The sequence below is a fragment of the Haliotis cracherodii genome, unplaced genomic scaffold, assembly GCF_022045235.1.
Source record: "Haliotis cracherodii isolate W230 unplaced genomic scaffold, xgHalCrac1.p SCAF_7, whole genome shotgun sequence".
NCBI lineage: Eukaryota > Metazoa > Mollusca > Gastropoda > Lepetellida > Haliotidae > Haliotis > Haliotis cracherodii.
The window spans coordinates 44,144,880-44,163,195 of record NW_027266330.1 but is presented as its reverse complement, the minus strand read 5'-3'; the positions used below and the strand labels follow the sequence as shown (position 1 = coordinate 44,163,195).

General features: G+C 38.1%; 1 protein-coding gene across 1 annotated transcript in view; it reads right to left on the bottom strand.

Annotated features, from left to right (window-relative positions):
* Positions 1 to 18,316, bottom strand: part of LOC139447195 (uncharacterized) — a 467,168-nt gene that overhangs the window by 16,092 nt on the left and 432,760 nt on the right. Inside the window, exons 30-32 of the mRNA XM_071228411.1 lie at positions 9,315 to 9,398; positions 3,107 to 3,212; positions 1,245 to 1,395 (exon numbers count right to left, since the gene is read on the bottom strand). Of these exons, the coding sequence (XP_071084512.1) occupies positions 1,245 to 1,395; positions 3,107 to 3,212; positions 9,315 to 9,398 (341 nt within the window). The remainder of the gene's footprint in view (positions 1 to 1,244; positions 1,396 to 3,106; positions 3,213 to 9,314; positions 9,399 to 18,316) is intronic.

Sequence of the window (18,316 nt, the reverse complement as noted above, 5' to 3'; positions counted from 1 at the left end):
ACAATATATGCATGTTACTACGAAGAGCTAATTTGGTTGTAAAATTACATTTTGGGAAGGAAATAACTGAGAGATTTAAAAAAATAACTGAACTTATCTAGAACATTAAACATATATAGAGTCAATTTTGCACATCATTCAGATAAATATTTCTCCATTTTGAAGAAAACTGGCAAAAGATCACAAGCACTCAAACAATGTGTTTGCACAACTGCGACAACTGGTCGCTAGCCAGTACGTTTGAGAGAACTTTCATAACATTTGACCATATTCTCCTTAAAAATGGCGACAATGTAAGAACACAGAAACGTCAGGTAGCATGAGAACTATGAGACTGATGCACGTGCACAGGAAACATGAATAGGCCTATAAAAGTTGCGGATTGCTCAGTAAGAAACTGTTTACCTGTAAATCAGGGTCCCTGGGTACCATGTCTTGACATTGGTATGGGTACTAACAGAATGTCACATGACCACCCCATGTCAGGCTGACCATGTTACAACGGCTGTCCAGTCTACAACAGCAGGCCTTCATGAAGCACAACTCAGATAATGGCCCAACCAGCGATTGAGAACTGTTTGGTTCAGCAATGATTCAAGATTTATGTGGGCTCAAACTGATGGCAGAGCCAGGGTGTACCACCGTTACCATGAATGTTTTTTCACCAAATTTATATGGTGGACAGTTTTGGGCTGTGGAAGTGCAATAATCTGGGCAGAAGGATGACCAGGAACTGCTTGATATTGAATTCTTACGACTATGACCTTTGTCATTTTATGTGTTATGTCTTCATAAAGGAAACATGTCCACTGTTTGAGTGAGTGAATGAATATTGCAATCCACTGTTTGAAAAAAAAACAGCTTCCAATTTGTTTGTGGTGAGTACAAGTCAATGCATAATCACCCATGTCCCTACCATATATTATGATAAAGAAGAAATTTTAATTACTCACAAGTAGGTACTGCATTAGTTAAACATTTCAACATCAGTTTCGATACATTAATTATGGAAAAATTGTTTAAGTGACACTGATACGACAGTGTGTTCTTACAGCTGTCTATCTTAATTAGAGGAAGGCTGGATTGTTCTGATTTGAAACCAATCGGTTATATTGAAGCATTGTTAAAAGTTAAACAAAATGTTCTTTTTCTCCACAACTTTGCTATCATCAACCATTTCTGAAAATTAATGTTTTCTGACTGAGATGAAGACTTGGTAAATTTAAGAAAAGTCCATTTCATACCATGGCTGGTAGACTTTGCTGCATGAAGATGTGTTGTTCCTTCAGTGATCTCTGCACTTCCTGTATAAGGACTTCTGGGTACCTTATTCCCACCAGTCTCTCTCCGTTGTCCAATTCCACACGTACAACACGCAGCTGTGTGTCATATTTACTGAAAAACAGTTAATTAAATTTCCAGTATTAGATTAGACAGTGTGTTTTTTTCAGGACACAGCTGTTAGTTGTGTACCCAGGTCTTCATTCGATACAAAAAATAAACTGTCAGGATCCTGCCACCTTGCACAGCCATTTGAACTCCAGGTACTCTCAACACATCCACTGGTCGTCTACCCTTGTATTCACTCACAACACATCCACTGGTCGTCTACCCTTGTATTCACTCACAACACATCCACTGGTAGTCTACCCTTGTATTCACTCACAACACATCCACTGGTCGTCTACCCTTGTATTCACTCACAACACATTCACTGGTAGTCTACCCTTGTATTCACTCACAACACATCCACTGGTCGTCTACCCTTGTATTCACTCACAACACATCCACTGGTCGTCTACCCTTGTATTCACTCACAACACATCCACTGGTAGTCTACCCTTGTATTCACTCACAACACATCCACTGGTAGTCTACCCTTGTATTCACTCACAACACATCCACTGGTAGTCTACCCTTGTATTCACTCACAACACATCCACTGGTAGTCTACCCTTGTATTCACTCACAACACATCCACTGGTAGTCTACCCTTGTATTCACTCACAACACATCCACTGGTAGTCTACCCTTGTGAGGGAAAACAAGGGTAATTTGATCAACAAGTGGAGAGGAGAGTTGTCATTGTCACCTGTTTATGTTGTGATTGTAACTTGTGGAATTCGTTTCAGATAAGGATTTGCATTAACAGGCTTTTTGTTCACTGGTGTTATAAAAGAAGGATAGATACGGAAATGAATCAGGACGGTTCGCAACAAGACTGAGCAATAAAGTGAAGTGAAAAAACACTAGATTGCTGTAATGTTGCTAACCGTACCGATCTGTCTATCCATCATTTTATAACACCAGTAAAACAAACAGACTACCAAATCCTAATCCATGACACATTCCACAATTTGTAATCACAAGATAAACAAGTGACACACATCACATTCTGTGCTTGGTGTGGATCAAATGGCCTGTTAATCCCTGATAGACACATCAGTTGAACGTTTCTTGGAAGTCAGGTGTGACTGAGTGTAAGACAGTAGGCACTTTGACACATTTGACTCAAAGCAGTGGAGATTTCCGGCTTGTTTAAGTCTTGTTAATTCAACCATGATGAACGATGAGTCGTGCTGAGATCGTCTTATCAGAGTAAATTTGTGTTGGAAGAACATATTTGGGACTGGAAATTTAATTTTGAAACATCTGTAACTTTGACACATCAGATTTGACAAATCGGAGGTTAAATAATGATGAATAAAGAAGGAATACACAGGGACCAAACTTTTACTTGGAGACAACTGTAAGTTTGACTTGAGAAAGTTCGACACAGTGGCGTTTGAATGTATATACAAAACAAATGTTGTGTTCTGCTGAGAGCCACATGAACATAGCGTTCACAAACTATGTCAGAAAGACAACTGCCTTCTTGATTTTTCATAATTTGAAAATGTGACAAATAGAAGCTACCATATGTAGCAAAAGTCATTATTTTATTTATCTATTCAAGTTCTTCACAGTATTCATTTCTAATCAATCCTACCACTCTTCCCCTCATTGAGAAGCATATGGCACTGTGAATCTGTCACTATGTTCACAAGTCAAAACTGTAAATGTAAAAGAAGACCAAGCATATACATATTTTCAGTCTCCAGCTTACCTCAGCCCAAGTTTTAGAGCAAACTTGTTGATGGTGGTTTCCAACACTGACATTAATGTTACAATGTTCCCACATAGAAGGTGAAGTGGATATGTTCTACTTCCAACTGAAACATACATGATGTTTTAGATTAGATAGTAAAACAACGCAGACTCGTTAAGTTCAAATCCGGGTGACTCAACCCCCCAAAAGTATGAGAATCTGTACTTTACTAAGAAAGTGTTATCCCAAATATAACATTTGTAACACAGGTTCAGTCTATTTGAGGAATACATATAGATGTATGTTTCCTCATAGCCAGAGGGTTCCTAGCCAGGCTCTGTGAACCCAAGGTACAACTCTGGATTCTAGGGTGGTACACATCAGGGATTTGGAAATGTATCCCTCTGCAAGTACTAAAGTGACTGTATGGATTTTAGGACAGATTTGTCAGTTTTTTCATAAGGGTAAAAATATTATTTATACTTATCCTGACTCATACTAATTGCTTATCCCATCTCATTCAGAAAGGTAGTGGAAACTTCCTGTGCTGTGTTCCTGAAGAACAGAGAAAACATCTCCCCAAATGCACCCTTCATATGTGAAGGAGCACCCGAGCCAGGTGACCAAGGCCGGTAACCCGTCACTCTCTCCTTTTTTCCTACTTCACAGACTGAAACATATCAGTGAAGAGCGCGGATGGATGGGAGGGTGCTCTCGCGTATGAGTCAGGATAAGTATAAATACCTTATCCTAACTCACACTAATGGCTTGAATATCATAGTAAGTGGTGAGTTCCATCTTTATGTGTCATAGTTTTGACCTGTTCTAAACCCCATGGGAATGTGGTTGAAATTCTTGAGTTGTAATCTTCTTCTGTCTATTGGGGTACCACCTTCTTTTTGTGAAAAAAGAAGTACATCTTGAAGATTTTGTGGATTTGCTAAGGCTTACATAAGATTAATCTTGTTTGCCTTAAACAATTGTCATCATAAGAGAAGAGCATAAACTAAACACAATCATCATCACTCATGTGCTGAATTACGAAGTATAACGGGGGGCCTGGACTCTCATTGGTTATGGACCAGTAACATGACATCAACACGTCTATGTGATTGTGGGTGAATGTAATCTCTTAGTCTATCTGCTGGTGACATCTATGGAGAAATCTCCTAGATAATGGTTCACGAAGACAGTGTCCAATCTTCAGAAACAACCATCAATAATCGTCACGGATTTGTAGGGCTAGAGTGGAGTAGCTCTGACTCTATGTGGGTTGGATGCTGACTGAGGGTCCAAACCTGCTGCCCTGCTGAGTAGGACTGCTCTCATCCAGAAGGAGATGGTTGTTCAGGAAAATTCTCATGAAGCATTTCTCGATAAAGAAATATAGTGTCTCTATAAATCCTCGTCTTCGCGATTCTGGTTTTTGTAGATAAATCCATAAATTCCTCTCCTGCGATGGAGGAGAATGCTGGGAGAATGTCTTTCAGGCTGTTCAGGCAGCTGATGAAGTCCCTCTTAACATGAGGTGGGCCAATGCATGATCATTGATGTCAATCTGGTATGACAAAAGTCAACTGCATATACCTCAAGACATTCTGGCCGCCGTGGCTAGTGTTAGAAGATAAAGGATTTTAAAAAATCCGCTTGTTGAAGAGGTTCGTACGCATCACATGTAAGATGTTGTAGCACTATGCTTAGGTCACAAACTGGGGCTCCAAACTTTGTCTGTTGACGTTCAAGTCTAACATCTCAATAGGGTTTTTAGTTCGGGAACTTTTTGTGTTTTATTCCATTAGACATAGTCAGAACGGAACTAATCACTGCAAGGTAAGTGCCCAGAGTAAATTGTTTGAGATTTTTTATGGTTCTTGAATGACACAAGATATCTGCTACTTGTGGAGAAGTAGCTATAGCTCCTGTAAACATTTGGATTTCACAAACTGGTCAGAACTCTTCCATTTGTTATCATATAAATTCCTTTTTGATCTATGATGAGCTTGGGAAACTGCCTCAGCTGCTCTGATGGAAATCCTTGTTTTGTGAGGCTGTTTGTGATATGTTCCATGTGTGTAAGCTCGAAGAGCCCCGGTCTTGAATGAACCTGTTTTGAATGTAGAAGAAAATTTGACCTGTTCAGAGATAACAATGCTGGTGGAGGGAACGCATATGCATGAAGTATCTCATAGTTGGTCCAAGCCTGAGGGTCTGGAAATAGTGAGACAAAGGTTGCTATCTGTGTGTTACAAATATATCCACCTATAAAGTGCGCTCCCCAACTGAATGTCTGAATGTCGAGGCAACGATGTAACGGAATCAAAGTCAAAGCTGTACTGGTATCTGGTAGATCACGGCTGGATATATAATTCTGTGGTCTCAATGGTTATACAAAGTAGGGTGATCGAGACCATGCAGAAGTTACCAGGAAACTGTGCCTTGAAGGAACGTTAAAGATCACTGGGACCGTATGTTGCATCTATGTGTCTATATTCAACAACTCCTGATCATCAATAAGTGAGGGATGACTTGTCCTCCAGGGTTGATCCTCGCTATGTTGACATGTAGTTCTGGTGAAGAGGGGATGTCGTGTAAGTGTTTCTTGTATTAAGGCAACGATGAAAAGCTCATTTCCCCAAGGCAAGGCTGTTAACTGACTATAAAATCCAGTTTCCACCCTTGCTGAAATAGGCTGGAATTCCAGAGTTACAATTTGGCTGGGCCAACTAGTCTATGCATAGTCAAATCAAAATCGTGTAATGAACTAGACGTCTGGTTCGTAAACAACGTGGATTTCAACATGCAGATTTCGGTCTCCTACAGAATTTGCAAAGCATGTGTACCATCAACTGGGCATCAACAGATATTTTCCAAATGTTTTCATGTTCTTAAACAAAGTGCTCAAGTGATCTGATGCACTTCATGAGGTAAGACCCTTTCTAATACAATATAAATCTTGACTAGCAAAAAGATTGTCTTGACTGGGTGCCGCCATTTTGTTTGAAGCAAATTTTGTAATCATGCAAACCAATCTGTAAGAGTGTACAGCATGGCTTGCATTAGGTCAGTCTGACCTATTTCCAGGATAGTTGGGTTTGTTAACAGTCAGAGAAATCTATAAAAAACCCTGCGCAGGAACAAGGAATCTTGCATTGAGACGAGGTTCAATCTCCACACACTGACAATCCAGTGTAAACTGTATGGTAGACAGGAAACTTCTGAAGCATAATGGTGAATATGTAGTTATTTTTGTTGTTGAATGTGTGGTGTGGCTGGTGCAGTTGCAGGTAGATCTAAGCAAGCATCTAAATAACTGAAAATTGTCAACATTCGACGAAACTCTTCCCATTGTAGTGGTGAACTTTCGATGAATGACCCAGTTAATGTCTTATCCTGTCTTGATTGTCAATGAATGACGACTCTTGAGTGTCTAATCAATTGTTAATTTGTTATCGATGTAGGTTCAATGTTGGCTGAACGATAGTGCTCTTGTAATAATTTCATATGGATTCTGGCATATGGCAGATTATGACAGAAAAAGTGTGTACTTTTAAGTCCAAAAATATGAAAAGATGTAGGCAAAAAATGAAAAAAAATAACCGATGAATACAAGGACTCGTCAAAAAGTTCCATCATAACCTTCCTGCTTTTCAATACACTTCTCATATTGATAGTGAAGCTTTTCAATTGCAGTCAGGAAGAAGTTTTCTGAAGCCACCTTTGATAGAATCTCTCAGGCAATGAAGAAATCAGCATAGTAGGTACTGATCGTCTTTTGACTTTCTAAGTAATCAACAAGGATCACACACTTTGTATCCCAGCATACAATAGCCATAACTTTCTTCACTGGTCTTGAAGACTTCAATTTATTTGGTGCCGGAGAAGTGGAATAGTGCCATTCCATGGAATGATGTATGGATTCGGGATCATAGTGGTAGACCCATGTTTCATAACCCGTTAGAAATCTTTTTTTGAATTTGACGAAATCCTTCTCAATTAGCTCTAAATTTTCTCCCTGGCGATGTCAATTCTTTTTTCCTCTGGATCAGAATTTAGAAACTTTGGCACCCAAAGATCAGATATCTTATTCATCTGTAAATGTTCATGAATAAAAGTTTCATTGGATCCATGGCTTACCCTGTGTCTTCCTCAAGTTCAGCAATGGTAATATGTCTATCTGACAGTATAAGTTTTTCTATCTCCTTGATTGAATCTTCATTGATGGAAGTTGAGGGACGTCCAGACCTAGGTTCATCAAGGCATATTCTCCCAGCATTAAACATAGCTGCCCAACATCTAACAGTGGAATATCCCCATACACTTGTGACATGTGGTCATGAATTTCTTGGGGAGTACTTTTCTCTAAAGTCAAATACTTCATGACTGCTCGGTACTCGTTCTTTTCCATTTCTGTGTCCATTTGGACCCCGATCACGTTCAACTGTTTTTCACTAACATACAAACGGCCTCAACAGCCCAAATACAGTTGCGATTAACTATGAGTTTGACAGAGATGTTTTCTATGTTCTCCTGCACAGGAGATTTCCACTAACTTCCTGAAATGAGATGAGATAAGTAATTACTATGAGTCAGGTTAATATATGATTTATCATTTTGAAATATTAAAACAAAAGAAGCTACCAATGAAGAAATAACACTGATTTAGACAAGATAAGATATCTCACTAACAATCAATCTGCATGCCCAATTTCAGCTTCATCAATCAAGCAGATTGAGAGGAAAAGAGGAAAAAATATTTGAGAGTGCAAAGGTCAGTGTTAGGGTCACTGGGGGTCACATGGTCATGTAAGTAGTCCGTCTCAAGAAACAGACCCCTCTTTGAAGTGCTGTTGGTCCCTAGCCCTTGCTCCAATGGCCTGAGTAATAGCTGTTTTTGATTTGATCAGTCAAGAGGTAACTAACTTGATAAATTGGCAAAGGTGCTGGCCCAATGTCTGTGGACAGTTTGTGCCCGCTTGAACTTGTATGGCTATTTTCTCCCATTTTAAATGAGTATAGGATGGTGAAATTGTGCATGGACCTCCACTGAGAGACAGTTAAATTTGATTGCCATAGCAACCATATGAAAAAACCTACCATTTGCCATTGCACCTCCAATATATGAAGATAATTTGATAAAATTGTGCAGTGGGGTTTATTGGCAATTACAGCATATGCAGTGTAGTAACGCCAACTATTTTGCTGCAAAGGTTGAATCAAGGTAAAAAAATAAATAAAAAAATATCACCAAAAATTTAATTAAACCTGTGTCAAATTGCAATCCAGTTTGAAAACAGGCGGTGATTAAAATAGCCATTAAAGGGGTTCTAAATATGGTCAGTGTGATGGCCATGTTTAAACTCGGGGTCAGACATCTGAGAGCAAGTGTTGGAGACAATAATGTAAAGTTTAGACAACATATAACTTTTCCGTCTGATGAGAGGTTGGTCATGTTATGACGTTCATAAGCATATGTAAATAAATACATAAGCATTTAGATCCTATACTCAGCATATACTGGGAAAAGTCAGAGTTTAACTCCATGCCTGTTGATGAATATCCTCGCTATGATGCATCACATCCAACAATGAACTCGATCTGTGTCTAGACTGACAGTGACCGACGACAGTGACAATCTCTGAATTTACCCTTAGTATCTATTTGACACATCTGTAAACATTTGTAATTGCCACAATAATGCGGACAGTGTGTGTGTGTGTGTGTGTGTGTGTGTGTGTGTATGTGTGAAACTTGTATGACATTATAAAAGCATGCAAACAGAAGAAATGTCATGTATATGGTATGGTGTATTATACCATATTATTATGCATTGTGGCATGGCATGGCATGGCATGGCATGGCATGGATGTATTTTATAAATTGGGGTGTACTTTGTACACATGTGCTATCGTTATTCAACTTTACTTTAACTACGATGTATCTGTTTTAAAAGCGTTTCATTAGCCAAATTGGCTGGGTGCTGGTATTTTTTAAAATTATGAGTATGAAATGACTTATGATGAACATAGATGTAGCACATGACACTGGAATAAACAATTCTTCTCCTTCTTCTCCTGTACTCCTCATGTAACTGGTGAAGGTTGTCCATACACAGAAGGTAGGGTGTCCTCCCATTTTTCTATACATATATATATTCTTTGTCATATCAGTGAAATGATCAAATTAAAATTTGAATGTTTGTATTTTCAGATCAATATAGCAACTGTACCCGTGCAGAGTGGCCGAATTCGGCACGTACGGCCATGGATGCACAGGTCTCGACTCTGGTCGTAATGTTTCTTCCATCCTTCTTCTGGAATATAAGAGGATGACACTGTGGCAAACAACAGCAAGAATCACACACTTGTACAAAGGCCTTTCATTCCAGTCAGGAATAATATGTTCATGTCAGATTATTCCTACAATAGGTTATAAGAGTAATAATACTACTGTAACACAATATGTAAAGAACTAGAAACACTTTTGTATCCTACAATAGGTTATAAGAGTAATACTACTATTGTAACACAATATGTAAAGAACTAGAAACACTTTTGTATCCTACAATAGGTTATAAGAGTAATACTACTATTGTAACACAATATGTAAAGAACTAGAAACACTTTTGTATCCTACAATAGGTTATAAGGTTAATAATACTACTGTAACACAATATGTAAAGAACTAAAAACACTTAAGTATCCTACAATAGGTTATAGTGTCATACTGTAACACAATATGTAAAGAACTAGAAACACTTTTGTATTCTACAATAGGTTATAGTGTCATACTGTAACACAATATGTAAAGAACTAGAAACACTTTTGTATTCTACAATAGGTTATAGTGTCATACTGTAACACAATATGTAAAGAACTAGAAACACTTTTGTATCCTACAATTGGCTATAGTGTCATACTGTAACACAATATGTAAAGAACTAGAAATGCTTTTGTATCCTACAATAGGGTATAGTGTCATACTGTAACACAATATGTAAAGAACTAGAAATGCTTTTGTATCCTACAATTGGTTATAGTGTCATACTGTTACACAATATGTAAAGAACTAGAAACACTTTTGTATTCTACAATAGGTTATAGTGTCATACTGTAACACAATATGTAAAGAACTAGAAGCACTTTTGTATCCTACAATAGGTTATAGTGTCATACTGTAACACAATATGTAAAGGATTAGAAAAACTTTTGTATCCTAGCTACAATATATATCTTTCACATTCATCTTTTAAACTCTGCATTTATCTTATAACAAATACAAATTTCATACTTTTCTGAATGTATTGTAGCAATAAAGTACAAAGGCATATCTCAGGGTGCCCTGACAGTTCTGTGCATAACACTGAGAAGCATGCCATGAACACTTGTGGGACAGTTCAGTACATTGTACTCTTGCGATTCAGGAACTGGGACTCGCTGTGGGAAAAGCATAGAGCAGCTATAGATTAAAAAAACAAACCTGAAATATTCAGTTACTGAACAGATGACAACAGCTGTCAACACAGCAACCTTTCTATACATGATGGTAGAAAATGTTTCTGGAAGTCAGGAGTCAGAATGAAGAAAAGCAGTTTCTGAAACCTTTTTATGATGTGGAATTTCCAAGCTAAAACAGTACATCCCCTTGTGTCTCCACTTGGGAAGGAGATGAGATGGACATATTCACAAAGCCAAACTAAAGTGGTACAACTTACCAAAGGTATGAGACCTGACAAGGGTACATAACAATATACCCTCCTGTACAAGTGCTCTGCTGTACAATGACATGTTGAAGCATGCAGATAACAGCTAGGCTAGACCTTGCAAAACGTGTTGGATATTTTCTGTGAGAACAACTCTGCCTCTGTTGACTGGCAAAAGAACAATGCCATTATTGAAAATATCTCAGGACTCCTTGCTCCACTTGTACTACAGTGTGTGGATACACACACATACACAATTGCACAACAAGCTTGAAACCTTTACTCAATGTTGTCATATGTTGTGATCAGAGTGGCCTGAGCAGATGCAGAACAGAGCCTTGTCTTAAATGTCAGTTTATGATATCCATGCATAGATCATGGATAGGGATTTGTTTTTGAATTTTTCTTGAGAATCAATGTGACTTCTGACCAGATTCAATTTGTAATGTAATTTAATTTTAATTGATCCCACTTTATACATACAAATGATTATTACAAAACTATGTATCTACTAGACAAAGCATTGCTTGACTACAGGAAGTGTGCTTCTACATATTAGTCATTAGAAACCTAAGGATCATTGTCACATTCTCATCCATCATATTTCATCATGGACATGTTTCTTGTACATTTACTGTCTACAGGCGTGCTCCCGATAACGACAAGGACAGCCTTATCCATAATAAAGATCACTATACTATAGCAACTGTGCACATATTTTCTTGATAGAATCCATAGGTAGTCACTTCCTTATATGTACATTATCTTTGGAACTATTTATGTCATTGCTAACCTAACCTAAACAATTACCCCAAACAGAGCAGTCCTTTACTCACCAATTACTTCTTTTAATGCAACACCTTTGGCTTATTTACTTTCTTACCTATCTTTAAGCAAAGGGGGTAGGCCTGGACAAAATGACAATGCCAGCAAAGTTTATTCAAGTTGTTTATAATCCACTGTTAGTTTTCTAACTCAACTTTCATCTGGCAGACAATCATTACCCAAATTACCCTTAACACAATGTCCCAGTTTCACACATGGCACTACTATTACCAAAAACACAATGTCCCAGTTTCACACATGACACTATTATTAACACAAACACAATGTCCCAGTTTCACACATGGCACTACTATTATCATAAACACAATGTCCCAGTTCCACACATGGCACTACTATTACCAAAAACACAATGTCCCAGTTTCACTTATGGCACTACTATTACCAAAAACACAATGTCCCAGTTTCACACATGGCACTACTATTACCAAAAATACAATGTCCCAGTTTCATACATGGCACTACTATTATCATAAACACAATGTCCCAGTTTCACACATGGCACTACTATTACCATAAACACAATGTCCCAGTTTCACACATGGCACTACTATTACCATAAACACAATGTCCCAGTTCCACACATGGCACTACTATTACCAAAAACACAATGTCCCAGTTTCACTTATGGCACTACTATTACCAAAAACACAATGTCCCAGTTTCGCACATGACACTACTATTACCAAAAACACAATGTCCCAGTTTCGCACATGACACTACTATTACCAAAAACACAATGTCCCAGTTTCACACATGACACTATTATTAACACAAACACAATGTCCCAGTTTCACACATGGCACTACTATTACCAAAAACACAATGTCCCAGTTTCACACATGGCACAATTATTACCATAAACACAATGTCCCAGTTTCACACATGACACTACTATTACCATAAACACAATGTCCAAGTTTCACACATGGCACTACTATTACCATAAACACAATGTCCCAGTTTCAAACATGACACTATTATTAACACAAACACAATGTCCCAGTTTCGCACATGACACTACTATTACCAAAAACACAATGTCCCAGTTTCACACATGACACTATTATTAACACAAACACAATGTCCCAGTTTCACACATGGCACTACTATTACCAAAAACACAATGTCCCAGTTTCACACATGGCACAATTATTACCATAAACACAATGTCCCAGTTTCACACATGACACTACTATTACCATAAACACAATGTCCAAGTTTCACACATGGCACTACTATTACCATAAACACAATGTCCCAGTTTCAAACATGACACTATTATTAACACAAACACAATGTCCCAGTTTCAAACATGACACTACTATTACCATAAACACAATTTCCCAGTTTCACACATGCCACTACTATTAACACAAACACAATATCCCAGTGTCACACATGGCACAATCATTGCCACAAACACAATGTCCAAGTGTCACACATGGCACAATTACAGCCACAAACACAATGTCCCAGTTTCACATGTGGCACTATTATTGCCCCAAACACAATGTCCCAGTTTCACACATGGCACTACAATTGCCCCAAACACAAAGTCTCAGTTTCACACAAGGCACTACAACTGCCCCAAACCCAATTTACCAGTTTCACACATGGCACTACTATTAACACAAACACAATGTCCCAGTGTCCCACATGGCACAATTATTGCCCCAAACACAATGTCCCAGTTTCACATGTGGCACTATCATTGCCACAAACACAATGTCACAGTTCCCCACATGGCACTACAATTGCCCCAAACACAATGTCCCAGTTTCACACATGGCACTACAATTGTCCCAAACACAATGTTCCAGTTTCACACATGGCACTACAATTGCCCCAAACACAAAGTCTCAGTTTCACACATGGCACTACTATTACCATAAACACAAAGTCTCAGTTCACACATGGCACTACTATTACCATAAACACAATGTCCCAGTTTCACACATGGCACAATCATTGCCACAAACACAATGTCCCAGTTTAACACATGACACTACTATTAACACAAACACAATGTCCCAGTTTCACTTATGGCACTACTATTATCATAAACACAATGTCCCAGTGTCACACATGGCACTACTATTACCATAAACACAATGTCCCAGTTTCACACATGGCACTACTATTACCATAAACACAATGTCCCAGTTTCACACATGGCACTACTATTAACACAAACACAATGTCCCAGTGTCACACATGGCACTACTATTAACACAAACACAATGTCCCAGTTTTCCCACATGGCACTACAATTGCCCCAAACACAATGTTCCAGTTTCACACATGGCACTACTATTAACACAAACACAATGTCCCAGTTTCCCACATGGCACTACAATTGCCCCAAACACAATGTTCCAGTTTCACACATGGCACTACAACTGCCCCAAACACAATGTTCCAGTTTCACACATGGCACTACTATTACCATAAACACAATGTCCCAGTTTCACACATGGCACTACAATTGCCCCAAACACAATGTTCCAGTTCCACACATGGCACTACTATTACCATAAACACAATGTCCCAGTTTCACACATGGCACTACTATTAACACAAACACAATGTCCCAGTGTCACACATGGCACTACTATTAACACAAACACAATGTCCCAGTTTCCCCACATGGCACTACAATTGCCCCAAACACAATGTTCCAGTTTCACACATGGCACTACTATTACCATAAACACAATGTCCCAGTTTCCCACATGGCACTACAATTGCCCCAAACACAATGTTCCAGTTCCACACATGGCACTACAATTGCCCCAAACACAATGTTCCAGTTTCCCACATGGCACTACTATTAACACAAACACAATGTCCCAGTTTCACACATGGCACTACAATTGCCCCAAACACAATGTTCCAGTTTCACACATGGCACAATTATTGTCACAAACACAATGTTCCAGTTTCACACATGACACTACAATTGCCCCAAACACAAAGTCCCAGTTTCACACATGACACTAACTACAAGATAAAGACTTGATTTGAAATTGGCCCCAGAGCATTGTCTCCCTTTCACGCAACAAAAGAGAGAGTGTAACATTGCCTTGGAAAGTATGATAGATCTCTTCAATGTAAATATGAAAAAAGCATTGAAAACTAACACATATCACTGTTTGGGGTAAATCCATGCATCTGCTTAAGGGGAAGTTCCATGTACCTCCAACATGGTGAGATATCTGAAGCCTCAAGTCTTTAGTCTCAACACACAAGTGTAGAGCTTCACCTCTTCCGCTGTTTTCATATTTGGGGTATTTAGCTCCAATTCAGTTGAATTCCTAAACAAAGATACTCCCTCATCCACAGTAGAAAATATACTAGTATTTATCTGGATAGGTAGCACACTTATTCTGCTGGTTGTGAAACTATAAACCTCTGCTGTTGCAGCTATTTGTGTGTAACTTTCCTGAAGAAACATATATAATCTTCAAACAACTTACAAATGCTTAAATGTACACAGGATTGTTTCATTCTTAATGTGGCTGTGGAATGAATTGGAAAGATTGTTTCAAACTACATAATTCTTATTTCACTAAATTGATTATTTCTTGTGAAATGTCATCAAGTTGTACATGACTGTAGGGTTGAGTGTTTAGTCCTGCAGGGCCTGGGGCTTGTAGCACACATCTAGTGGTATATTAATCATACATGCATGTTCTTAGTATCTAGGATAAGGTTTAGGCTTGCTACTCCATGTTTCCCTCATTGTTTGTTGAAACATAATATTGTACATACATGTTCTTGTCAACGACATTTTTTAGAAGATATACAGTTGATTCTTTCTATACATTTCTGACCAGTTTTACATTTAATGTATCTCATATCAGTTTGCACAAAATAATGGTCCATGTTTGTTACTTCTCAGTTAGAAAGTTGACATCTATACATATGCATAGATATTGTTCATCATTCATTACCAGTAAGGCTGAATGTGATTACTGACACACAGTACTTGTTATTGCTTTCCTTGTGGTTCACCCTATTCTTGTTTCTTGCTGGCCATGTGATATCATTCGTTTATCAGAAAGTGTCACTACAGCATAGCCAGAAATGCAAAACTTTTTATACTGTTGTATCCTAAAATATATTCATAGTATCGCCTGTTAACCTTTCTTCAATTACACTTTGTATATGGAAATAGCATAAATGTCCATGACTAGTCTTAAAAAGGACACTATAGTCTGGAAGGCAATTTAAGGTACCAACATTTACTACAATATCTGAAAAACTATCGGACCTACTTCAGTCAAAGCTGGTATGAGATTATAATATTTCATCAACAACCAGACCTGTTCGTCACGGGGCCATATGACACAGTTGAACCAATCAACTCAACTCAAAAGGGTGCACGGGAATCAAGCACGTTGAGACGCCCAACGCTAACACTGTATTCATGCGTGTGTGATTCCCGTGCACCCTTTTTCGAGTTGAGTTGATTGGTTCAACTGTGTCATATGGCCCTGTGACACAGGGGTAGTATTATGCAGATGGCTGTTACAATGAATGCTTGTTCCACCCGTGACGAACAGGTCTGGTTGTTGATGAAATAAAGTGATAGCTAAATAGACAGAATTTTTATTCATGCACCGATTGTCTTTAAATGTAATATCCAGTTATGTATGACTGTTTAATAATCTCATACCAACTCTGACTGGAGTAGGTCCAATAGTTTTTCAGATATTGTAGTAAACGTTGGTACCTTAAATTACCTTCCAGACTATAGATGACATACCACGTTTTTAGAAGGGCACCAGTCAGGCCAGATGACATACCATGTTTATCCACTGTTTACTTTTGTGTATCTTAACTGGACAATTTAGATTAAAAACAAAAATTTGATCACCAAGGTTTCACTGTTTAATCTTTAGTCTGCAGCCAAAATGAATCATATAAACTTGTGTGATTCTCTATGATATCTCTTTGACAACTGTTATATAAACCCATCTTATATGTCTTCTTGTTGAATGTCCCCCTCGGCTTGTTTCAACACATACCCTCCTTGTTATCAACTATCTATTATGAACCACTGTTTGTGGTAAATTGTTTTTTTGTATGACTTGTTTTTGACAATAGTGGTTATTACAATAAGGCTTAAAGAATAAAAGAATTGGTTCTCAGGCAATGTTTGATTAAAATATAGTGGGTGGGGGTGTTCAAACAAGTATGTTACCATATAAACAGTTGTGTTAAGAATTAACTTTCACTTTGTGTAAGTTTACTGGAGTATGAACCTTCATAAGAGTGAGGGCCAAACTGTATGAACGTTGGAGCTTGCCAATGAGAAAGCAGCCTTCTCAAGCTTTATGGCACTCGTTTCAACCTTGCGACTTTCATTTCAGACTATGCTTGAAAAATATGTTGACAAAGTTCTCGATTAAAATTTTGAAAACTGAACAAACAAACATTCCAGAATGTCAAATATATGGTTGCAATTGTATGGCAGTGCTTCCCAATTACTGTGCAACACCTGCGTTCAAATGTTTATCCCACAGAAGCAAGATACAGAAGATAATTTTGACGGAATCAGTCTAATGGGCGATAACTGTCTTTTGGAATACCCCGTGTTAACATTTTCGAGGTTGCATGATTAGAAATCACTTTCATGATCTGGTAAACCACGCTTGATTGGTCGGATGAAAGGTCTTTCTGATGTGATCCGTAATGGGATGTCCTCAGATCTTTGTTTAGCGATAGTGAGAATTAAGATCTGATTTTAATGAGATTGGCTGACACGATAAATGTGATGGGAAAGATTTCCGAATTGTTTAATGAACCTGTGGCTATTACAAGTCTTAGTCATCACTGATCAATTGGCCAATCACTGAAAGGTGATTATAAAGATGTGTCAAATAGATACTAAGGTAGATTCATATATGGCTGTAGACTTTCACTGTAGTTTAGACACGAATCGAGTTACTACGATGGTAGTTTGAATGTGCTTTTCTTCGTTTTGTTCTCTAGGATGGGTTGTAGCAAAGATACCTTTGATCAGACATGCAGTCGAACTCTGAGTTATCCCAATGTATGCTAAAATGTTAAGTTCAAGATATTAGGTCTAAATGATGAGAAACAATGCTTCTGTATTTATTTGTGCTATGGAATTCCCAGGGGTTCCCCCAGGAATGTGGCAGTTGTCCGCCAGTGTTTACGTCATTTCAAGAACACGGTCTTGTGAAAAACATATGAACGTCAAATTGTGTCGTCAATTTCGGGTCATGTGACCGACCTCTCGTCCAATGGAAAAGCTGTATATTGTGTAAACTTCAAATTAAAAAATTTGTTGTGTAACCAGATAAACAATTGTGTACAATCAACCTGGGAAAGGGCCTCCCTACATAAATGTATTCCTTGATAAGTAATACAGTATTTGACAACCTTTGGACTTTTTTATATTTTTTTTAAAAATGGAAATAAAAATGAAACTGGCAGTGAACTTTATGATGATGCGGCTGGTGCCTGAGAACCAAGACTATATTTTTTTTTAGCCTAATGTACAAGCAGTAAAATAAGTTTAATTCACTGCTGCAGTCTGTACAGACCACTTTACCTTTTTTTAGTGTTTGGAAGTTGTTAATATATCCTATAATGAAGCAATTATATTTAGGAGATAAACTTTTGTTTCCAGATTTGTCAGATGCCAGTGCACT